This window comes from Adiantum capillus-veneris, chromosome 27 (genome assembly GCF_014529385.1).
Source record: "Adiantum capillus-veneris isolate H3 chromosome 27, ASM1452938v2, whole genome shotgun sequence".
Lineage (NCBI taxonomy): Eukaryota > Viridiplantae > Streptophyta > Polypodiopsida > Polypodiales > Pteridaceae > Adiantum > Adiantum capillus-veneris.
Window position 1 is genome coordinate 79,737,897 of NC_140957.1, and position 26,222 is coordinate 79,764,118.

A 26,222-nucleotide genomic window follows, 5' to 3' on the forward strand; every position below is an offset into this window, starting at 1 on the left:
TTTTCACACCAAAGTTATTGTCCTTTATACCTAGGTCTTTCTAAATGGCCGGTGCCTGGCTCACATGGGCCTCTAAAAATATCATGAAAGAATTACAACTTACACAACAAATTTGCTACCCTAGAATCAAATTTACACATGGAATAGCTACACTAGCTCAAAAAAATAACAGAGTATAACTATATAAAAAATGTGGTGTTCGGCTAGGTGGGCGCCAGTATGTTGAAATGGCCAAACGGAATACAAGGCTGAAGCATGAGGTTTTGGGGAACTTTCCTTTGGCTTGCTATGTCCAAACCTCTTATTTGCCTCTGAAAGCAAGGTACAATAGTCTTTCATATCTTCAACACTCTGGTCTCATCTACTCCAACATTCTCGCCATAGACTTTCAATTTTTGTGATGCTTCTCTTACACGTTGGTCTCTTTCCTTGGAAGCCCAATACAAAGTAAATGGTCTCTAGCTTCCTTGGAATGAGTTGGATATGTTAAGACAACTATTCCACGCTCGTAAGCATTAGTGATGTCAGACTTACAAAGATCAGATCAAAATTTAAAATACTAAAAGACAAAACTGGAAATAAAATGACAAGAGACACAAATACCAGAACTAAGATTGTATTCAAAAGAATAATCAAAGTACAACTCCTCATGATGCTGGAAGTCTTGGAGCTATATAGAGAGCCCACACTTATGCTATATATAGCTGCAAACTTTGATAATGTTTGATATAACAATGCATGTATATGGTGTTGTGGGTTTTTCACTTGTACCCCAAGGCTTTTTTCATCCACAATTAGGGACTCCTATTTTAGTGGCCCGTGTTGGAGCTATATAGAGAGCCCACACTTATACTATATATAGCTAGGAGTCCCCACTATATATGTGTATTCAATGTGTGCTCTCCACACACTTTGGGGCTTGCAGATATGGAGTCGTCTCTCTCTCTCTCTCTCTCTCTCTCTCTCTCTCTCTCTCTCTCTCTCTCTCTCTCTCTCTCTCTCTCTCTCGTATCATGTCTCGTCTCCGGTTCAACAGGAAGTACAAGCTATGCCAGTAAATGGCTCAAGATACAATGATAGGGCTTTGAAATTGCAAGAGATATTAAGATCAAAGTGCTCAAGAAGAGAGAGAGTGCAAGATTACAATATGTCATCCAAGGCATCCCAAAAATGAATAGTGGGTCCTATTTATAGGTCCTCTGACTAATGTCTGATTGACTATGCACTATTAGCTACCATGGTAACTCTCTAGTTACTACTTTTGGAAGCCTCTGGTATCCGTCCACCGCCTATTAAAGGTTGTTCCAACCTTCTCCATTCCTCCTTCCCTTTCTTGAATTTTGTTATAATATCAAAATTTCCAAAAAATGTTCATGCCAAAGGTAGCTCCATTGCTTCCTTTATCGCATCAAGCCCTCAAATGTCCACATAGGACTCCAAAGGTGACTTCTAAAACCATTAGATCTATTTCATCTTGCAAAATGTTTATGGTAGAGCACCAGTAGCTCAACTTGTGTCCAAAAAACCCTCTTCTTGTCAAGTGCCTTCTTTCTTTTAAATGGTGCCTTGGATGCCTCTAAAGTGGTTGTCCCAGCTTTTTCCTTTTGAATAGTGTCTCTTGCTCCAACTGTTCTTCCTAGAAATCTCATACCAACTTCATAGGGTGTTAGTGGATTCCATGTATTGGTGTTAGCATCATACATAGTGCACTTGCCCTTTGTCAATCTAGACACATGCGTTGAACAGAATCTCCACCATTTCTCTAAGCTAAGGTTTAGAGCTTGCCTTGTTAGCCAGCTCTTTCTTTGGAATCAAATGTCAATTGTAGTAGCTGGTTCGTGATCTTTATGAGCCTTCTTATTTGGACTTTCCATTGGACCATTAAGAGTTGGAACTTGTGTAAATCACCAAGTAATTCATTTACCACAATCTTCTTGAGTGCCTCTGACATCACTTGATTCCATGCCAGTCATTCCATAGTTTCCTTATCATATCAAACTCTAAGCCCATCTGCTATTTGAATATATCGATGTGGTCTGTAGGCTCAGCATGAGGTGGATAGAGAGTTGGAAAGAAGCGAGATATCTCAACTTATTTGGTTGGTATGGCATATAAGAGGGCTGGAGAATTGGATATAGTTTTGAAGAAATTCAAGATCATTTGATTCTCCTATTGCATGATTTTTCTAGAAATCCGCACCAGGTAATATAAGATTTTCAAGTGCCTCTCATGTTTAGTAAGAGTCATCTTGGTCTTAGGCCCTCAACTATTTGTAGCATTATTATCTAATAGAATCTTGACCCATTGATCCAAAATTCCCATTGAAGTTTGGATTTGGATAAGCATTCTTTTATCTACAATTGAATATAATTCATGCACTTATAGGTTGGCCTCTTACCTAGCACCATTTCTACCTGAGTTCCTAGTGACTTAAGATCTATTGTAGTCCTTGGTAGCTGGGTTGACAACTTAGTCATCATTTGTTAGTACCCATTTTGGAGTTCTTTCTAGTACTTAGACACATCTGGGATGTGGAGGCAATGGTAGACTGTCTGATCATGATAGATACCTAACTTCCATGCTGAGATCATGCATCTAGCTCCAGCATAAAGTATCTAAAATCATCTAATAAATTCTAGATCTGAAGATGTTTTTGCGGTGTCATGCCATGGCACGTTCATAATGTGAAATTAAAGTATCTACCTCACTCTTAATGTTTATGATGTGTGGGACCAAATTCTACAATGTACATAGTGTGATATATGCGAAAATAGATGCCACGGTTGCAGCTCTGTATATACCTTGCGGGGACAGTGAGGCCCTCGATGTGGCACTATGGCATGATTTTTTTCACATCAATATATGCTTAATTTTCTTTGGGAATGTACAAATGTCAAGTGTTTCGAAGTGGCACGCTCGTTTTGCCTAGAAAGTTCAATGCGGACAATCTCGCCCAAAAATAGCAGGTTTCGTGCGCTGGCGTAAAAGACGTGTCCAAAGTGCTTACCAAGTGGAAAAATGAGGTTCAACATGAAATTTGAGCTCAATGGGATTTTCCGACAATTTTAGGGATTTTTTCCAGCTCGTTTGGGCTTTTTACGGACAAAAAGTGACATTTTTGGGCTAAAAATGGCCAAAAATAGCCTTACAAATGCTCAAAATAGCTCAAAATGCCACATCAATGACAATGGCGTTGTTGCTCAAGTTGTGTGGAAATTTTTAGAGCCAAGAATGAGCTCATTTGGGCACATGAGCAAGGAGATACAGCCATTCCTTTACAGGGTGCTAGTGCAGTCCCGTGCTGCTTCCACTACAATATGGTTGAGGCTGTGAGGCCTCCAATTAGGGTTTCCCCTCCTCAAATAACTACTTGGTCTTCTCCAATGAAGTACTGAAGCTTCCATGAAATGGTCACGATGAAGAATCGAAGCGTAAATTTATGGTTTTTAACAGGTCGAATGAGCACTGCATTTGTGTAATTGGGAGCGGGAGCGAGGCTACACCTAATCTTCACACACACAAGAGTTTTGAGTTAGTATTGGTTATTTTTCAAAGTGGAGCTTTCATGGCTGGAGTTTTGTTCTCTTTTAGTGTGTTTTTGGCTTCAAATCGTCTACGCCTTGCTTGATTTTGCTACGAATCCTCACAGTCAGAGGCCCGGCGCTTTCCTAGTCGCACTCCGCACTTCTTGACACATTTATGGTGAACCCGACGCGAAAGAGCTGGGGTGGGAGCGATGCCGACTACAGTAGGAGATAGTGTTTTGAATCAGATTGAAGCAATTTTGGCATATGGGGTGGACAGTGACTCAATAGCCAAAGGGAAGATTATATAGATGCTTCAACAAGTTTTGAGTCGAATGCATGAGCAGGTAGCACGACTTGAAGAGGAGCAGATTGAGAAAGCAATGAATATAGCTATGCAGCTTGTGTATGATGAGAGGAACTTGTTCAATGGGTATGACGTATTTGGATATCTCGAGGTCTATGTGCAAGAGATGGGACGTCACAATGTTTCAGAAAGTAAGATGATTGAAGTGTTTGAGAAATTGGTGGTGCCAGAAATGAGTGTCTATGTTCGAGAGATTCAGGTAAAACATGGGCAAAGCTGGGATGACTTTCAAGCAGCTCTCAAACATGAGTATTCGCATGAGATTTTGGAGCAAGATCTCCAATTTCAATCACATGATTCAAGGAGATTTTTTGATGTCTTGGAGAAGATTCACGGTGCCATCCCAGATGCTCGACTTAATGAGCTGATTGTTGAAAGTTTACAGGTCTCACTAGAGCATACAAATCATTAACCTTTTCTGCAAACAGTTGACACTACAATAGATAAGTGTGAACGACAACAGAATAAGCAGGTGCAATCAGTAGATGAGGGCATACTTGATGACATATATGGGAAGCCATATAATGTAGACATGGTTGACATCAACCAGGGTATCTATGAGTACAGGAACATGCAAGTTGCCGAGGATGTTGGAAAGCCTGTGTTCAAAGTTCCTGAGCTATGCCAAGGTAGCTTGCATAACCAAGCTAAAGAGGGTTTGAATCATGAGGGTATTCCAAATGCAGTATATGAGTTTGATATACAATTTATAAGCTTTCTGGCCAAAGATGAATGCAAGTTAATAGATGCCAGGTTATTGTGTATGCCTTTTGATGCAATAGGAACCAGTGAGGGTTATGAGGTAAAGAAGATACTTCTGATACCTTTTGATCCAGGTGGAATCCAAAGCCAAGATAAGAGCCCTAAAAGATACGACAATTGGTCAATTATTGGGCTGATTTTGGGGATGTTGAAAGTTTATGCAGGGTTGTTTGCGGTGGATGCCTTTATTGGCAGCTCCCTTGTTGATATGTTTGTTAAGTGTGGTCCACTTATGCATGCATGGAAAGTGTTTTTCAGTATTCAGATTCAAAATGTGGCTCAACGGAATGCACTCATAGTTGTATTTGTGAAGTGTGGTCATGGTGGGAACGCATTTCAGATTTTCAAGAAAATGCCTATGAGGGGCATCTCTTCAAATGCTGTAACCTTCACTTATGTTCTGAAAGCTTCTGGCAGCATCAAAATGCTAGAAAAGGGACATGAAGTTCATGATTATGTATTGAAATTTGATTTACTCGATCATGATATGATTGTGGATATGTACACCAACTCACTTGAAGAAGCACAAAAAGTATTTAACAGGATTGGAGATCAAAATGTGGTATCATGGACTGATTTGATTGGAGGATATGCAAAGCTTGGGCAGTGTAAGGAGGCTTGTCTGGAAGGCCTTACTTGTGGTCTCATGTAGGTGGAGATCTTCTCAGTCCCATTGTGAGAGCTCCCTACCTGCCTCCACATTATCTCATGGAGTCATGGACACTTGGACTCCCCTCACATCCACGCTGATGGAGAGCAAAAAAATGAGTTCAAAATGTGCTGCCGTATATAGTCAAATGTGTAGCGTACAATGGACGCAAAACTAAAAAAAAAAAGGCACTCTTTCCAACTTCAGTTTTTTCTGTTGCCAATAGAGCCTATTTGTGATGAGCGTCCTTTGCTCCAAAGAGGGTAACAAGGTAGGATGGTGAGTGGAGATAATGGGAAAGATGACTACAAAGCATCTCTGTGCAGTAGTAATCACTTGAATACAGATGCTTCTGCTTTCATAACCTCATTAAGGGCAACAAGAAAGATCTATACATGGGCATCAGGCTACATGCGGACATCATAAAAAGAGGCTTGCTTGAAGCAAGCTCCTCCGTAGATAACTCCCTTGTCAGTATGTATGCAAAATGTGCTGCTCTAGTTAAAGCTCAACATATTCTTCAGGAACTTCCCGTTTGGACTACCGTTTCCTGGTCTGCGTTAATTGGGGGATATGCACACCATGGCCAAGGTGAGGAAGCATTGAATTGTCTTGATCTCATGCAATGTGGGGCTCTCTTCCCAAATGCTGTAACTTTTGCTTGCATCTTGAGAGCATGTGGTAGTGTAGGAGCCTCAATGAAGGGTCGAGCAATCCATGCTCAGATTGTGGAAAGCGGTTTTAGCAGACAGTATTCTTGTCACTGCATTGTTAGATATGCACAGTAAATGTGGCATGCTCGGATGAGCACTAGAAGTGTTTGAGGAAATGCTAGGTCAAGATATAGTAGCCTGGGATGGGCTGATTGCAGGGTACGCTCAACTTGGAAATGATGAGTAAGCCATTAAGTTACTTTCAACAGAGGGCATTCCACTGATGCATTGACACTTGCTTGCTGTTTGAAAGCTTGTGTCAATATTTGAGCTGCTTGCAAGTACAGGAATAGAAGAAGGTTTCTCGTCGTCTCGTTTGGGAACCTGCCTGAATGTATATGCAATTGGAATGTGCTCAGTCTTGATGAAAAGAGAAATAGATCAAATGGTCAACAATTTTCTGAGATGCAATTCAAATCTATGGCAAATTGCACAGAGTAATGATCCTGTTTGTGGAAATGATACTCATAAATGCATGATTGGAAAAGGGTAGAACTGCCATTTTTGCTTTGGGTAGCTTTTGGTGCAATGAGGCTATCTTTGGGTGCCTGAATGGTGCTCTCAGAACTAATACTGGATACACCAGTGGCTCTTAAGCCAATCCAGAGTAACGTAACATTTTGTGACCAGGAAAAAGCTGTAGAGATTAAATTCAGGTACATATGAGCAACTACTAGATGTATTTTGGTCAAGTCATGATCCTACGCAAGTGTCTAGACAAGGTCAGGGAATTGTATGCCAAATAAAAAGATAGGGATTTTTGGGTAAAAGCCTCGTGTTAAGTAGCGTTATTAATATGTATGCTACTTGTGGTATGCTTGACAGAGGATATCGAGTGTTTGAGTAGCTTCCTTTTTTTTGAGATGTCCTTTCATGGAACATTTTGATTTTGAAGTATGCTGACCTTCGATATGGTGAAGAGGATCTAAAATTTGATGAGCAGATGCAAGACCACGGTGTTTTTCTAGATGTTGTGAGTTCATGAACCTTTGCACAGGCATCAAAGAAACAAAGGCTGAGGATAGTGAGAATGCTTGATCCGACACGGTTGGCACATACCGGAGGATGTGTAGGTTCAGAGGGAGTGGATGTCATGCTGTGGCACGTCTATGCCGAGAAAGCATGCTCAGTGACTAACTCAAACTATTTTAGATACATGGGCAACTGCCAGTGTCATGGGTTTGGATGCATGTCCTTACATATGCAATAACATTTGCTTATGTGCTTAATGTAGGCAGTTACCAAGGTCCATTGGCCGCCACTTCTACAAGTCTGCATCTGTCAAGAATATAGGGGAAATGGCAGCTGCTCCTTTTGGGAGGCACTTGCTCGTCTGGCGAGTACTTGTGAGCAGCATGAGGAGCTGAACATAAAAGGCCAGATATTTAAGCTATGGCAACCAAGCAAGAGTGAAGTTTCATACAGAGAGCTTAGTACACCCAATCTAGTACATTCCGCATGTTCAAGGATCAATGGGCCTCCATCAAGATTTGTATATTTTAGCTGTTGTATATATCTGCTACTGCCTAAATGGTTTTAAATACTTTCTTTCTCTCTTTATTCTGAGCTATGAACTCCCACAGCCAAGGACCTCGTGTCTTCCCGGCTAGCGCGCCCAACTTCTCGACATTTCTGGAGAACGTGTCAAGAAGTGCGGAGTGCGACTAGGAAAGCGCCGGGCCTCTGACTGTGAGGATTCGTAGCAAAATCAAGCAAGGAGTACAAGATTTGAAGCCAAAAACACACTAAAAAAGAACAAAACTCCAGCCATGAAAGCTCCACTTTGAAAAAGAACCAATACTAACTCAAAACTCTTGTGTGTGTGAAGATTAGGTGTAGCCTCGCTCCCAATTACACATATGCAGTGCTCATTCGACCTGTTAAAAACCCTAAATTTACGCTTCGATTCTTCGTCGTGACCATTTCATGGAAGCTTCAGTACTTCATTGGAGAAGCCCAAGTAGTTATTTGAGGAGGGGAAACCCTAATTGGAGGCCTCACAGCCTCAACCATGTAGTGGAAGCAGCACGGGACTCCACTAGCACCCTGTAAAGGAATGGATGTATCTCCTTGCTCATGTGCCCAAATGAGCTCATTCTTGGCTCTAAAAATTCCCACACAACTTGAGCAACAACGCCAGTGTCGTTGATGTGGCAATTTGAGCATTTTTAAGGCCATTTTTAGCCCAAAAATGTCACTTTTTTTTTCGTAAAAAGCCCAAACGAGCTGGAAAAAATCCCTAAAATTGTGGAAAAATCTCATTGAGCTCAAATTTCATGTTGAACCTCATTTTACCACTTGGTAAGCACTTTGGACACGTCTTTTACGCCAGCGCACGAAACCTGCTATTTTTGGGCGAGATTGTCCGCATTAAACTTTCTAGGCAAAACGAGCGTGCCACTGCGAAACACTTGACATTTGTACATTCCCAAAACAAATTAAGCATATATTTATGTGAAAAACAGCATGCCATAGTGCCACGTCGAGGGCCTCACTGTCCCCGCAAGGTATATACAGAGCTGCAACCGTGGCATCTATTTTCGCATATATCACACTATGTACATTGTAGCATTTGGTCCCACACATCATAAACATTAAGAGTGAGGTAGATACTTTAATTTCACATTATGAACGTGCCATGGCACGACATCCACCCCCTCTAAACCTGCACATCCTCCGGCATGTGCCACACATATCTTTTGCAGGTTCAGTCTTCATTTAAGTCAACATACATATCAATTCCGTCATCACTTGCAACGAAATCTAATGCATCATCCTCTTGTTCTTCATCCACATCCATAGCATTTTCATCAGAGCCTTCATTTTGACCTTCCTGTGAATCAAAGGGATCTGTATCACCTCTTCTTTTGAATAACTTGATTCTTTTCCCTGCAATGGGAATCTTCATTTTTGTCCCGTCTAGTTCATGCAAGGTATAAGTTGCATTCCCATGTATATGCTGAACCACATAAGGACCAAACCATCTCTTTGAAAGCTTTCTTATTGTTGAATGTTGGTTTTCAAGACTACTGTCATACACCAACACCCAATCACCTTCCTGAATAGCTTTAGGTCTGAGCCTATGCCTCTTATCAAATCTGTCCTTATTCTTTAACCTTTTATCTTTTAATCGTGCTACTGCAATCTCAATATCTTGGGGCCTTCTTTCTAACTGTTGTATACGCAAAGCAAGAAAATCTTCCCTACTCATCCCATCTTCCCAAGGTAATACATTCCATGTGGGAATTACATCCTTAATTGGCATTATAGGTTTCTGACCATACATCAACTCAAAAGGCATATAACCAGTAACCGAGCTATGAGTTGTACGATTAGCCCATAAAGGATAAGGCAACAACCTTTCTTATTGTTGAATGTTGGTTTTCAAGACTACTGTCATACACCAACACCCAATCACCTTCCTGAATAGCTTTAGGTATGAGCCTATGCCTCTTATCAAATCTGTCCTTATTCTTTAGCCTTGCATCTTTTAATCGTGCTACTGCAATCTCAATATCTTGGGGTCTTCTTTCTAACTGTTGTATGCGCAAAGCAAGAAGGTCTTCCCTACTCATCCCATCTTCCCAAGGTAATACATTCCATGTGGGAATTACATCCTCAATTGGCATTATAGGTTTCTGACCATACATCAACTCAAAAGGCATATAACCAGTAACCGAGCTATGAGTTGTACGATCAGCCCATAAAGCATAAGGCAACAACCTAGGCCGCTCTCCCATTTTACCTTTGCAGGCCTTAGCTAAAGCTTTAATGATAGGAGGATGCCCACGCTCTGATTTACCATTTCCCTCAGAATTATATGCAGTAGTGAGAGCAAGTTTAATGCCCAACCTAGAGGAAAGCTCCCTTGCTTTGCCAGCATCCAACTCACCCCTGTCCGCCCGCTGTTATTTTCCCAACACAACCATAACGGCTAATTACATCATCCAAGAGGAACTTACATACCCCTTTTGTGATTTTTGTTCTTAGAGCACGACCTTCAACTTGATTGGTTAAGTCTTCTCGTGCAAGCACTATGTATCTCATTTGCCATAAGCCCAATGGCATTGTAACCAGGTCTACTACCCACTTGTAATGCATGGCCAATGGGTAAGTAGGGTGCAACCCATCACGATGACGTACATTTGAATACATTTGACAGGTTTCACAAGACTCCACAAAGTGAGATACATCTTTATACATACCTTTCCACCAATACCTCTCTTTCATTTTAGTAAAGGTGGCCCATACACCTCTATGTCCAGCATAAAGACTCTCATGAAACTTTTTCATAAGCTCATTTTGAGCGTCCTTATCATTCACGACTCTCATTGGCATTCCATTTCTTTGTTTTGGACGCTTCCATAAGTACCCATCTTTCAAAAAGTATCCATAGGCCTTTCTTCGTATTCTTTTGAACTCTTGATCAATCACCCCTTCTTGCCTTGTCAAAGTGCTCAGATAGCATCCAATGAGCAACCAATCACCTTGATATAGGTCCTCTGTAAATGACTCAAGTGCATTTTACAGACAAACATGATCGCCCTTGGCATGAGAGATACTATAGAACTATACGCCTACATCATCGCCCTCGACAACCATGTCTTCTTGTTTTTCATACCTTACTCTTGAAAGCATATCTGCAAAACTGGATTATCTTTCCCTGCAATATGCTTAAATTCTGGATTCAAGGACTTTATGTAGGCAATCCATCTCAACATAGCAATGTCGGGAGTTGAGAAACTTGTAATCATTCCAAGAAGGGGTAGACAATCAATCTCCACTATTACATTTGCTCCTATCAAATACTCTTTGTCACATTTCAAAGCTGTGACTACTCCCCATAACTCTCGTTTTACTTGTGGATAGTTGCGTTGATGAGCACTTAGGACTTTTGCTCCAAACCTCACTACATATCGCTTGCCATCATCATCATCTTGCCCAATCGCCCATCCAATTCCTGTGGGGCTAGTATCCACTGTTACAATCACATATCTTCCACATTCATAGTTTGCTTTCCTCAAAGTTGGAGACATAAGCAACAACTTCTTTAATTTCCTCATGGCATGTGTATGCACTTCTTCCCATTGAAACTTTTGGTTCTTTCTCAAAAGTTGATACAAAGGCTCTGCTACATGTGCATAATGCGGAATCCAGATAACATAAAACACGCATACACCCAAGAACCTTCGAACCTCAGTGACATTTATACATTTCTCTTTCATTCTCTGGATTACATCAATCTTTGCAGGACAAGGCCTTCTACCATACGGCCCGCACATATGTCCCACAATAAGAACTTCATTCACACCAAACACTGACTTTTGGCCAGACAAGATAAGGTTCACCTCTTCCAACCTTGACAAGATATTATCACAATCATTGATATGGTTTGCCACATACTTTCGGCACCCCCTCGAGTCTAGAGCCACATCTTTATCACTTACATCACATCCTTTGATTGGCACATCATCAAGGAAAGGCATTGTAGTTTGCGGTATGAAGTCACATAGGACTTTGTTCATACCATTCATCATGTGTGCAACTGAATTCGTTGCCCCCTGAGGTAAAGTGCACATCCTTACTAAACCCAAGGGTGTCCTCATGGTAGTCAGGTCCCTGCTTTCCATTGCTAGTTGGAATTGATCATACCCTGAGTACAAATCTCCCATAGAATATATTGCCCTTCTTGCAAATGCCTCTGCAAACTCATCGACAATTGGCCCTATACCCACATTTTTGATTGTCACCTTATTTACAGGTTGCATATCCTGAATAAAGCGTAAAGAACCATTTTTCTTTGGAACTGTGAACCACCTGTTTGAATACGGAGCACAAGAAGACTCCAAGATGCCCATCTTGATCTTTTCATTAAGCAACTCAATGAGCTTTGGAAAATGAGCCTTTGGAACAGGAATAGGCCTCAAGTTCCAAGGTACATGAAGGATAGTGAAGATCACCATAGGAGCAACAATGGATGGATCAACACACCCTATCTCATAAGCCTCAAATGCAAAATCTTTTCCGTGTTTGGAAAGCATGTCTTCAAAGCATATCTTTTCAGCTTTTGTCAAACTTTCCTTGCAACCAACCTATAGCTCTTTCAAAGAATCCTTTGTGAACTTGTGTCCAATCTTGCTTGGGTCACGAAGGCTAGGTTGCAAAGCAGCTTGTTCCATCTTATTTGTGCAGTCTTTTGGTAGAGGTAATGCCACTGATTTCACTTTCTTTGCCACGGACTTATACTTAGTCTCCACTCGTACATCAACACTTTGAGAGTTTTTGAAATCCTCAATGACTTTGTACATTTCTATTGAGCACACTTTCACGACCTCACTTCCCATATGCAAATTGCAATCCACTAAAGACTCCAAATCTTGCATAGTATCCACAAAAGAACACTCATCAAACACACCTGCAATGCATTCATCATCTTCTAGCAAACCATTCATCTTCAAACCTCTTTGTACACTATTTACATGTTGTCGTTCACCCCGCTTTAAGTCCTCACACTCTGTAAAAGCAATAGATCCATAGTCCGATAATCCTACAAAACCTGTAGAAAATGTATCCTTTGCATATACATCATGCGAGAACCTTTCTCTTCTTGTACCACTGCAATCCCGCTCTACAATGGTACTTGGCCAAAACCCCTCATATCCCTGTAGTCCTTGAACTCTTTGTTTGTCTTTGGCAAGGGTTGCTCTCTGAGACTTTCACGGTTCCTTTCATGGTCTACACAAACAGTAAGGAACTGTACTGCACGCTTTCCATCCCTACTCCTTATTCTTGCATAAGCTGACCCATCATCCATCACCTTGGTTTCCATGCAAGTAGCAGTGATGTATGGCTGCCCAAGGATAAGAGGATATGTAGACATCTCTTGTACAAAGAAATTTTGGTCATCTTTCACATCCCCAATAGTCACCTTTACATTTGGACAAGCTCCATACAGCTCCCCTGATGAGTTGTTTGCTGCACGAATCATCCATCCATAATTTATATCAATTGGCCATTTCCCTTTTTGATAAAGACTCTTTGACATGAGGTTAATTTCTGACCCATGATCTATCAACGCAACGTATGGCTCTTTCAAGTCTCCTACTTTTACCAGCGTCTCAGTAGTTGCTCTTGCCCAGTGACTATTCAAGTAGTAGCTCTTGTGACTGGTCTCTACTTCATCTTCATCATCCAAGAAGCGAACGTGTTTTACTCCTTCCCTAGACTTGTAGCATCCAACAATAGTTTCATCACCTTGTTTGCCATAGACCTGTACCCCCTGTGCATTTAAAATCTCTTCTTCACCTTGTACATGGATAGATTCAGTAAGAGACTGTCGCTTCCTCTTTATGATATCAATTATTTTCTCATGGAATTCCCACTTTGCTATACCAAGGACCTCACCCAAGGTAAATTCCACCTTACTGTTTAGAATCCTCTCTTCCAAAACCTTTTTGAGATCCGTTGCTGCCTCTATATCGGACTGAAGTTTGTAGGCCGGACCCTTTGCTTTCAATTTTGTTGCATCCTTCTTCTTGTCTTTAGAGGCCTCTTGCATAGGCACTTCGGGGACAGGCATCTGTTGCGGGGAAGGTGATCTAGGAGACACTGTGTCATTTCTACCTCCACTCCTTGTTGCCCGCTTTGAAGGCCCTTCATCCCCATTCTCGCGCCTACGTTTCTCTTCAACAATGGCCTCATTTGCTTGACATTTGGCAATATATGCATGCACTGACAAAGAGTCCACAGGGTCATTCCAACCTGTTTCAAGCCGAATGCAATCTCCAGCTTCATGTAAAACCTCTGTAGTCATTTTACCCTTCATAGCAGACTCTATAGCGCATGGCCATAGCTCTCCAATGCTATTAGATTCCTCTTCTCCAAACTTGATTGATCCTTTTCTTCTAATAGGATCCACCTTCAACCCATAAGCGGATGCCTCAACCATTGAGATGGCATGGCTAGTAGCCATGTCCTCAACTAGTTTCTTCATCCCGCCTTTGCCAAAGTTTGTTCCCAAGAGCTTACCTGTTTCACTTAAGTGAATTTTTCCATCTTTAAAGAAAACGAGCTCCTTTGTCAAAGCGTCTTTAAAACTTTCACAATCCCTCCTTCCATGGTCAGTACTATCACACCATATGCATCTATTGACAAAGCCTTCTCTGTTTTGAGGCCTTTGCTCTGTAGATTGTCCTGATGGTTGCCCCTTTTCTTCTAGCCTTGTAAGCTTTAACTTGAGCTCTTGCATTCCTTTGACAATATCATCTAGGATGGATTTGTCACTCTTTGGAACCACGATCACAGGCTTTATAGGACTCTCGGGAACACTTGGGGATTGAGTAGGGTTGACTATCATCTTGTCTCTTCGTCGTTGTCGCTTAGCTAGCAGTGAAATGGCGTCTTCAACCTCATTCCAATCAGTCTTCAAACCCAGTTCCGCATCCTTATCCTCAAGTAGTAGCTCTAACTTCTCTTGAATCTCTTTACCTGCAACTTGCAAAAAGAGCTCTGTCTTCTCCGAGTTTAGAGTAGCCTTTTCAGTTCTTGAAAGTTGATCATAACGGCGTTCGAATTCCCTTAGCAGTTCGGTAGGCGAGAGCCGCTCTTTTGGCCGAACTACCCACTCTAAGAAAGTCCTCTTTGTTACCCTTTCGGAGTCCTCCATGAAATACTCTTCCTTCAAGGCTAATTTGAATGCTTCCCAAGCTGCCCCATGCTCATTTCTAATTCCCCTTACATGCTCTCTGATCTCGGGAACCACAGTAAGTTCAAAACTTTGCACCATCTCTGCTTCGGGCACTCGATGAAGCTCCATCTCCTTTACATATCCACAAAGATACTTTGTTACATATTTGCCTTTAAATTGGTCCAATTTATTCACAACAGATTGAAGCGCTTTGGTTGAGGAGAGCTCCCTCCTTTCTGCAGCTTGCTGCTGCTGCATAAACATTGCAAAAGCTTGAAACATTTGCATTGTGATTGGATCAAACCGAACCCCCTATTGCTCTTGTTGCTCCATAGCTTTAAACCTTTCTTTTGAGACCTTCAATGAAGCTTTTGAACCCTCACCCTAGCCTACTTCACGTCGGGTTCACCAAAAACGTGTCAAGAAGTGCGGAGTGCGACTAGGAAAGAGCCGGGCCTCTGACTATGAGGATTCGTAGCAAAATCAAGCAAGGCGTAGATGATTTGAAGCCAAAAACACACTAAAAAAGAACAAAATTAAGATTAGGTGTAGCCTCACTCCCAATTACACATATGCAGTGCTCATTCGACCTGTTAAAAACCCTAAATTTACGCTTCGATTCTTCGTCGTGACCATTTCATGGAAGCTTCAGTACTTCATTGGAGAAGCCCAAGTAGTTATTTGAGGAGGGGAAACCCTAATTGGAGGCCTCACAGCCTCAACCATGTAGTGGAAGCAGCACGGGACTGCACTAGCACCCTGTAAAGGAATGGCTGTATCTCCTTTCTCATGTGCCCAAATGTGCTCATTCTTGGCTCTAAAAATTCCCACGCAACTTGAGCAACAACGCCAACATAGTTAATGTGGCATTTTGAGCATTTTTAAGGCTATTTTCGGCCATTTTTTGGCCATTTTTAGCCATTTTTAGCCCAAAAATGTCACTTTTTGTCCGTAAAAAGCCCAAACGAGCTGGAAAAAATCCCTAAAATTTTGGAAAAATCCCATTGAGCTCAAATTTCATGTTGAACCTCATTTTTCCACTTGGTAAGCACTTTGGACACGTCTTTTATGCCAGCGCACGAAACCTGCTATTTTTGGGCGAGATTGTCCGCATTGAACTCTCTAGGCAAAACGAGCGTGCCACTTCGAAACACTTGACATTGTACATTCCCAAAGCAAATTAAGCATATATTTATGTGAAAAAAAGCATGCCATAGTTCCACGTCGAGGGCCTCACTGTCCCCGCAAGGTATATATAGAGCTGCAACCATGGCATATATTTTCGCATATATCATACACTATGTACATTGTAGGATTTGGTCCCACACATCATAAACATTAAGAGTGAGGTAGATACTTTAATTTCACATTATGAACGTGCCATGGCACGACAACGGGCTCATATTTAAAGTCAACAACTCATTGGAGTGATTGTGGTCACACGCACAGTCAGTTTCCAACAAGATGGCTTTACCCTTATGATGACTATGATCTGCCTATCCGCCAGTTTGCTAATCAGGTGGATTCTATTTGTCTCTAGTAGGTGGTGTTTGATCCTCAGTTGGCATGTCTGTAGCATGATCTGGAGGTCTACTCCCAGTGATTGTTGAGCCACCTATAGTTGACCATGTATTGTGTCCACCATGACCATCATCATCCTTCTTTTGAGTGCTTTGGTCTTGGGTTTGATCATCATATTCTTCTTCCTCATCTTCATGGTCTTTGTCTTGGTTTTTTTGCTTTCCACATATTTTATAAGTGCTTGATTGGCAAATGCCATAGTGCACTAAGTTGTCTTCCCTTGGAGATCAAACTGAGCTATCTCAATAAAATTCTCCAAATCAGTTGCATTGAGGGTGAAATCTCTATTCCTATTTCTTAAATTTTGCTAGTGTACATACGGACAATTTCTTAAATTTTGAAATCTTATGGCGATTGGATTTCTAAAAGCAAAGTTGAGCTACCCTTCAATTAAGGATTTAAGTAAAGCTTAACAGGAAAGTCAAAAAATTGTAAAATGTAAAAAATTGAAGGTTGAAAAGGTCACAGGTTGAAAAGGTCACAGGTTCCACAATTCCACGCTTTAGAGAAATGAGACATTTTGTAAGGTTTTCTTCAAAGTGAAGGAGTGAGTGACATGTGGAGGGCGTCGCCCCTTCCTTGAATTTTTTTAGCTCAATTATATATAGTATAGATGATGCACATTCACCCAGTAGGGGATACCCAGCTGGGAAAAAACCTAAAAAACCAAAATCTGACGTGATTCTTCTTAGCAGCGAAAATCTGAGATGCATGCAGCGGCAGATGACGCAGCAGACAGACCAGAGGGTGTGAGCAAGAGGCGTGACAACGTGCAGGTGGCAGACGACGAACGAGTAGACGGTTGGCCAGGTTGGAACATGAGCCTTGAAGGCAACAACAATGCAGCATGTAGTTGAGGAAAGAAGTTGTTTTAAAAGGTAAGGACATCTTTAGAGCATCAATTGCTTGGGTGCAAAGTTGGTTAGGGAAACGCTTGCATCCTGTGCTGGCTCGTGAGAGTTCAAATCCTGTGATGCAAGTATTGGAGTTTTACTCCCCTCGCAAGGCAAAGGATGAAGTAAAACCATCTTTGGAGATTTCAGGCAATAATAGATGAGAGCTACCAGTAGGGCGCCCCAATTTTGGTTTGGGGGTGATTAATAAGAATCTCAGTAGATGCTTTTGAAGCTTTGAGGGAAAAGAGGGGTGGGGGGCACGTGGTGGACAGAGAAAGAGGGAGGGAAAAAGATTGATTCGAAAGGTTGATCTCTAGTTTGGTTTGCAGGCATCCATCACGAGAGAGAGAGAGAGAGAGAGAGAGAGAGAGAGAGAGAGAGAGAGAGAGAGAGAGATGATTCGTCTGAGCATGCAGCGGGCAACTTGACGATGGCGGGGATGATGGTGAAGGTCATGGAAGTTGCAGGGACGACAGAGGAGAGGGTGAAGGCGGAGGTAGAGGGCACTCGGAGGGAGCCACATAGAGACACGGCCCAGTCTGAGGGCGCATGGTAGAGAGAGAGAGAGAGAGAGAGAGAGAGAGAGAGAGAGAGAGAGAGAGAGAGAGAGAGAGAGAGAGAGAGAGAGAGAGAGAGAGAGAGATGGCGGGGCAAGAGGGTGTGCTTGCTCCGTTGTGGGATTTCTCAAAGCGGCAGAGAAGCCAGGGCCAAAGCACGCAGGGTTAATGAGCCGGGTACTGCTGGAGGGCGTGGTAGAGCAACTGATAGTACTCTCTCTCTTTGTTTATTGCTTCCGCACAGAGCCTTGGTTTCCTTGCGAAGCTTGCAAAGACGAGCAATAAATTGTATGCAAATTTGATCAGTAGATGTTGCCGCCATTGATTGGGCAGTTCAACAAATTGTGCAGTGGATATAAGTGTGTGGGTAGTACAAGCTATGCATGTGAGGTGATGGTGATACGATGAAGACGGCAAGCACCAGTCCGTGGTTGTGGGTTAGGATGGAGACAGGACTAGATGGGCAGGCGAGGGAGGATGGGAAGGCAAGTTGCACGACGATGCAGAGGCCAATGCTCTCTCTCTCTCTCTCTCTCTCTCTCTCTCTCTCTGACTCACTCTCACAGGGAGAGGTGATTTGTTTGCAAGGTAGCTGCGGCCACAATGTCTGTCTCTCCCTTTCGTTTGTTTGTAAGGCAACATGCATACGCAGGGTTTGAAGTGTAGGACGGCGGCAATAATCAGTAGGTTGGAGTTGGCTCGCAGCTATGGAAGCGAGGGGATCTAGACATAGGGAGAAGCTAAAGGAGAGTGCGTGCGGGAACAGGGGAAAGGAAAGCATTAAAAAAATACTTTTGCATTGTCTGCAGGCAGCATGTGGTTAGACGGATGTACAGGAGACTAATCTCCGCTTGCTGCTCAACCAAAGGCAGGTCGCAACATTGTAGATCAAGCCTAGACGTGGCTTGAGCTCTCCTAACTATGTCGCAGAGGAGGGAGGCAAGGTTGGATCGAACTGGGGTGCAGTTGACTTCGCTTTCTCTCTCTCTCTCTCTCTCTCTCTCTCTGCAGGTCCGTAGGGGTGGGATTGGTAGACCTACGTCTTTGTCTTGCTGCTTCGACTTTGGGCTTGTAGATGGTGAGTTGGGGGGACTATCTTACATGTTGCTTAGGAGGCAAGGAGCTTGCAAACGAGGCCATGGCGGAGGGCAAGAGCAGGGCAGATGATAACCACGGACAGATGGCGAGGAATGGGGCTAGTAGAACTGGAGGAGGATGTGGAGGAGAGAGGTGTCAGGAATACAAAAAGAGGGATGTCATCTGTCAGGAGAAGCACGTACAGAGAGAGAGAGAGAGAGAGAGAGAGATTGATTTTTTCTCTCAGCCTCGTGTCACTTATAAACGAGGCTCGAGAGAGCAGGCTCGAGCCTCGAAGCATGTGTCAGAGGGGACGGGAGGGGGACTGTGGCGGTGACATGGAATGCTTTTTCCTTTCCAATTGAAAGTTTCCCAAGGAATATGCCCAACAAATTAATGGGTTTGTGGAAATGACCCAATAGGTGTCAACATTTGTAGTATGTATGTGGTAATAAAAGAGGAGAAAAACCCCAAAATAAGGAAAATACCTAGCAAAAATCAACCTTGATTTGAGCAATGCAATGAACCACTCCTTGAAAAAAAAAACAATTTTGTTGGCCTTCAATTGTAAGAGCTAACAAATGAAACAACCACGATTTATGTCAAAATTTGAGGTAATTATTGAGATTTATAACTTATATACCTAAATATGACCTTGAAAATTAAGGCCCAAGTAAATCATGATTGGGATTTTTCCATTTTTAGTCAAGAATTTACACTACAATTGGCATATATTGTCTGAGAAAAAAAAAATGCAAACGAAGAAAAAACCCTAAAATTAGAAAATTGCAACACTCTTCCATCCTTCTAAAGTAGACTAGAAAATTATTAACCTTCAAAATTATTGTAAACAAGTGAAAATTCACTATGGCTAGTGACAAGAATTGCATAATAAGAGGCTTCTTTGTGAGATAGAAAAAAATAGAAAGTGACATTAGTAATTTAAAAATGTGGTATTGCAATAAAATATTGTGTTTTTTTTGGAAAAAAGTGTGACAATAAATTATTTAGAATACAACATATTCAAAAACATAAAAAATAATATTTGACACAATACTCAATGCCCCTCTTCAAAGAGAGAGAACACAAATATCAACACACTCTCACAAGGGCCCAAAATAAATAATAATAATTATTATATTGTCATTAGCTTGCCTTGTGGCAGTAACCCACATGCTTTATTCAATGGTCCAAAGATGCACTCAAAATCGAACCCTTTACTAAAAACTACTTATTTAGTCGAAAAATTAGTTATCTGCCCTTCCAATTTGTGTAGAAAGAAAAGGGTTTCCATCATGTTTGGAAGGCAAGGCAGGATTAAATATTTGAGAACACATTGGAAACATCTAAATTCACCAAGAAGGTCCCTAAGGAGGCGGTCATGGCCTTCAGGAAACAGTTCAACTCTGATGAATAGAGCAAGGCTATAGCCAATATATCGGGCTCGCTTGAGTGAAAGGGTGGGCTAATCACTTGCCTGAGGGTGGGGCTGATATAATGGTGACCTGGGAAAACTATCATGGCTTGACTTTAGCATGGCAAGAACTTGAAATTTTTTCACATGTTAGTATAACTAGTGCAATCGGCTCCGCCGCCTCTCTCTCTCTTCTCTCTCTCTCTCTCTCTCTCTCTCTCTCTCTGCGTCACTGTGTTTCCCGGACCTACTGCAGCAGGCGACACTGCCGGATTGATCTCCTGTTGTGATGCGTGTCAAGGGAAGGGGGGGGGGACCGGAATTCCCTCCCCCTTATCTATAGTATAGATCTACTCACAATTGTGAGTTTTGGCCCCAAAAAAAAAAGGTACTTTTAAGTCCTTGAAAATGAAAAGTCGAGTCACCTAGAAAGTTCAATTAGCTGCCAAAGAATTAGTTGTATGTACGTGATACACTACTCGTGGCAAGGTACATGCACAAAATGGCAAGAGATGTCTTCATAACAAAACAAGGACGACATGCAACGTTGGCTTTGCATAAATGATTTTGTGATGTGAAAAGAAATTTTTGTTGCAAGGAATCTCGTGAGTGCTTCTTCCAATTTTGTCTCTTGACCCTTTGTCCTCCCTTTATATTGATTGCAACTTTGGAGATACCCTAGCACCTTCGTCTTGGCCTTGTCCTCACAAGCTTCATAATATGCTTTTTGCTTGAAGAATTTCTTCTTCCCAACACAAACACTAGAGCCGACTTTCAATCGGCCATAGCAAGTTCCATAATCCAAACTAGGCTAAAAGGAAGAAAACCTGAAATTGCAAAATTCACAAAGATATAGCTCAAAAAATTTACAAATTTTAGTTTTTTTTTTCTTTTGCCGAACTTACAATTGTGAGTGGTGTATATTATATTAGCATAATAACAAAAAAATTACAACCAGTCCATGCTCAACTTGAGCCATGGAACCCATAAGACACTAATTATGCCACAACAGTTCATGTGCTTTTTACAAGGAAGCCCTTAAACTCCATTGTGAACTACATACATAAAAGGCCAACTATGGCTGCCACCATGTCAGAATCCCCTGCCACCACAAGCTTCAAACATGTCCATGGAGGCCCCCAAAATCGGAGAAAAAAAACATACCAAACACTATTGTAGAGAGAGATCCACCAACGAATGCAACAACCATCACTCACTTCACAGGAGGAGACCCACCGGAAGAGAACCATCCAAGTGTGATCACCACTTGGGTGCCACCACCAAGGAGGACTCTACCACTAGGTGCCCAAGGGGACTAGCGCAAGTGCCAACGGGCTGAGAACGACCACCATCAGGAAGCACCAAAGGCATTGCAAGAACCATTGCCACAAGAGAGGATGAACCCACCAAGATCGGGTTGAAGAGGAGACCACCCCACATAATCAAAACCAGCATGACTAACGGCCCCTGCAAACAGGCCCCCACCATGTTGTTGAACAAACAGAACCTGGATGACTTTCACACCAAAAGGGGCTGGGAGAGCATCCACTCCTGCTACCAAAAATAAGGGGGAGGCAAGGAACCAGTGAAACCAACCACCAGGCGGGGCAACCACGCACAATCTAGAGCGCAATGTATAGGCATGTGCCCTGCCTGCCCAAAGCATCCCTACTCATGCAAACCTCGCAAGCTGTAAAGGACGAGCTCCTTGCTATAAAATCTTTTTTATATATCTTTTTTTAAGATTCTATTAGGCCTAGCACTTCCTTTTGCATCTTTACAATGAATAGGTCCCGCCGTTACAAAACACTTTCTTAGACACTAAGTTGCATACTTATTCATTCTCTATTTAAATTTAGAGCCATTTAAATCTGCCCAATCTCGAAAAATTAGAAAGCTTTTCAAAACATCAAAAGGGAATAAGTGAAGATACTCGCAATAGCATCTTATTTTTTTATTTTTATTTTAAAAACTCTATTGGCATTTCCCTTTTGTATCTTTACAATGAATAAGTCGCCCCGTTTAGGACAAGACACTTTCTCAGACACTAAATTGCATACTACAAACGTTGACACCTATTTGCGTCATTTCCACAAACCCATTAATTTGTTGGGCATATTCCTTGGGAAACTTTCAATTGGAAAGGAAAAAGCATTCCATGTCACCGCCACAGTCCCCCTCTCGTCCCCTCTGACACATGCTTCGAGGCTCGAGCCTGCTCTCTCGAGCCTCGTTTATAAGTGACACGAGGCTGAGAGAAAAAATCTCTCTCTCTCTCTCTCTCTCTCTCTCTCTGTACGTGCTTCTCCTGACAGATGACATCCCTCTTTTTGTACTCCTGACACCTCTCTTCTCCACATCCTCCTCTAGTTCTACTGGCCCCATTCCTCGCCATCTCTCCGTGGTTATCATCTGCCCTGCTCTTGCCCTCCGCCATGGCCCCGTTTGCAAGCTCCTTGCCTCCTAAGCAACATGTAAGATAGCCCCCCAACTCACCATCTACAAGCCCAAAGTCGAAGCAGCAAGACAAAGACGTAGGTCTACCAATCCCACCCCTACGGACCTGCACAGAGAGAGAGAGAGAGAGAGAGAGAGAGAGAGAGAGAGAGAGAGAGAGAGAGAGAGAGAGAGAGAGAGAGAGAGAAAGCGAAGTCAACTGCACCCCAGTTCGATCCAACCTTGCCTCCCTCCTCTGCGACATAGTTAGGAGAGCTCAAGCCACGTTTAGGCTTGATCTACAATGTTGCGGCCTGCCTTTGGCTGAGCAGCAAGCGGAGATTAGTCTCCTGTACATCTGTCTAGCCACATGCTGCCTGCAGACAATGTTTTTTAATGCCTTCCTTTCCCTTGTTCCCGCGCGCACTCTCCTTTAGCTTCTCCCTATGTCTAGATCCCCTCGCTTCCATAGCTGCGAGCCAACTCCAACCTACTGATTATTGCCGCCGTCCTACACTTCAAACCCTGCGTATGCATGTTGCCTTACAAACAAACGAAAGGGAGAGACATACATTGTGGCCGCAGCTACCTTGCAAACAAATCACCTCTCCCTGTGAGAGTGAGTCAGAGAGAGAGAGAGAGAGAGAGAGAGAGAGAGAGAGAGAGAGAGAGAGAGAGAGAGAGAGAGAGAGAGAGAGAGAGAGAGAGAGCATTGGCCTCTGCATCGTCGTGCAACTCGCCTTCCCATCCTCCCTCGCCTGCCCATCTAGTCCTGTCTCCATTCTAACCCACAACCACGGACTGGTGCTTGCCGTCCTCATCGTATCACCATCACCTCACATGCATAGCTTGTACTACCCACACACTTATATCCACTGCACAATTTGTTGAACTGCCAAATCAATGGCGGCAACATCTACTGATCAAATTTTCATACAAGTTATTGCTCGTCTCTGCAAGCTTCCCAAGGAAACCAAGGCTTTGTGTGGAAGCAATAAACAAAGAGAGAGAGTACTGTCAGTTGCTCTACCACACGCTCCAGCAGTACCCGGCTCATTAACCCTGCGTGCTTTGGCCCTGGCTTCTCTGCCGCTTTGAGAAATCCCACAACGGAGCAAGCACACCCTCCTGCCCCGCCATCTCTCTCTCTCTCTCTCTCTCTCTCTCTCTCTCTCTCTCTCTCTCTCTCTCTCTCTACCATGCGCCCTCAGACTGGGCCGTGTCTCTATGTGCCTCCCTCCGAGTGCCCTCTACCTCCGCCTTCACCCTCTCCTCTGTCGTCCCTGCAACTTCCATGACCTTCACCATCATCCCCGCCATCGTCAAGTTGCCCGCTGCATGCTCAGACAAATCATCTCTCTCTCTCTCTCTCTCTCTCTCTCTCTCTCTCTGGTGATGGATGCCTACAAACCAAACTAGAGATCAACCTTTCGAATCAATCTTTTTCCCTCCCTCTTTCTCTGTCCACCACGTGCCCCCCACCCCTCTTTTCCCTCAAAGCTTCGAAAGCATCTACTGAGATTCTTATTAATCACCCCCAAACCAAAATTGGGGCGCCCTACTTGCATACTTAATTGTACTCTACTTAAAATTAGACTCATTAGGACGAGTACTCAAATGAGTGAAACAAGGCTTTAGACGTTGCTATGGCTGAATCTCTTGGGTAAACATGTGACCCTCATCTCTTGTCATGGGGTGCCTCCCCTTTCATCCAATGTAATCATGGCCATGGGAAGTTGTCATGACTCGACACGGACATGACTGGAACTTGTTAATTGTTAACCTTTTTTTTGTAACTTACTCACAATTGTGAGTTTTGCAGGAAAAACAAATAGAGCCATTAGATTTGCCCAATCTCAAAAAATTAAAAAGCTTTTCAAAAAATCAAAAGGGAATAAGTGAAGGGTGATTTTATGAAGATATTTCTGTGGAAGGTACTTTGGGGAGCCTTGCCAATAGGCATCAAGATTCAAGCGCGTGGTATCAGACCCCATGTTCAGGGTGCAGATTGGCTAGTGATGACCTCGGCCAACTTTTCTTGGAATGCCCGGCTATTAGAGGCCTTGCAGGAAAGATGTGCAAATGGATACAAAGGACGTGGAAGATATGGTTTTTCAAGAGGGATTTGTGCCTTGGTGGCAAACAGTTTCGAAGTTTTGCACTTCTAATTTGTACCCAAATTGTCAGATATTGTTTCTTCAGTAATATCTGGAAGGCCAGGAACTGTCGTGTCTTTGATAGCGACCTCTCTGTGGCTAGCTTCTTAGAGATAGTACAAGAAAGCAAGGAGATAATATATGTGGTAAGTAAAAGGCATAGCTCAGATGATTGGCTTAGGGCACAATCCTCGCCATCCGATCGAGCTCTACTTTGTAAAGGATTGGATTGTTCGCAATAATAAGCTATTAGATACTTGTAACTAAGCTCGGATATAACCCTCTGTCCCTCAAGGTTGAGCTTGAGAATGATTTGTATATTCATTGGTGACTTTATAATAAAATCACTCACAATTGTAAAAATAAAAAAGGAGGTGAAAAGATCCATAGTGAAAAGTCAAAAGATTTTTTGTGTTTATATAATCTATACTATATATAATGGAGCTTAAAATTTTCAAGACTCTGAAGACTGGTCTAGGGCTACCCATGTCGTGTTGTTAACCTACAATAAGCAAAGCTTAGAACTATAGTTCACTTATTTTGTTAAGCCAATGATGATAACCCTTGATGAGAGGCGGTTGTCATCCAACTTGTAATCTTCAACACCTCAAGACTCGGTTTGAGCTTGATGTTGTTTTGTGATTTTTATGTTGTGATTAATACAATTCACTCACAAATTGTGAGTTTTGCAAAAAAAATTCAAGGAAGGAGGGGGGCTCCATGTTTCACAATCAGGTTCATTTCAAAAAAAAAACTTAAAGAACATTTCATTTGAAATGCAAAATTGTAAGATAAGTTCTTAGATGGTAGAAAATGAAAAGACACTTTGACTGCTGTTCGCAATGTAAAAAGATTAGAACTTAGCCTTGGCAATGACTCATGACTAAGTAACACATAGCATTAAAGAAAACGGAGAAAGGGGGGGGGGGGGACGGGGTTAAGGGCAAGGAAGTCCACGCATAAAGGTTGGAAAGATCATAGTCGTTAATGTCAACTTAAAAACTAAACCCGATAACAAATTAAACTCGGCCACTGATTAAATTCAGACAATGCATGTGGGATTTTTATAAAAGCTTATAAAAATGGCGAAGGGTAAGATGTGCACGTGGGTGAGATGGTTAGCTCATGCATCACAAAATCTGGGCTGCGAGGTCCTGGGTTCAAATCTAGGTGGCAGGGGCCTCAATTTCTGCGTTGTCTAGGTTCACCTTCTCCCCAATTTTCATGATGTTCATGTTTAATCTGCCTCGAGATCTTGCCTTGGACTTCTGAGTCGTTGTTTTCCTTACACCCCCTCCCCCCCACTTCAATGCTATGTGTCACTTAGTGAAGTGGTTGGCAATGTAAAGTAAAAAAAATTAGTACTCTATCTATATTTATAATGTCCTGAAGTTTCACTCTAGA

The 26,222-nt window shown here is 42.4% G+C and overlaps 1 protein-coding gene across 1 annotated transcript; it reads left to right on the forward strand.

Moving 5' to 3' along the window:
- The first annotated feature begins 4,654 nt into the window (after positions 1-4,654).
- LOC147422263 (putative pentatricopeptide repeat-containing protein At3g28640) lies at positions 4,655-5,446 on the forward strand. The gene is given in 1 exon segment (XM_086503041.1): positions 4,655-5,446. A coding segment is annotated over 1 exon segment (792 nt).
- The last annotated feature ends 20,776 nt before the right edge of the window (positions 5,447-26,222 follow it).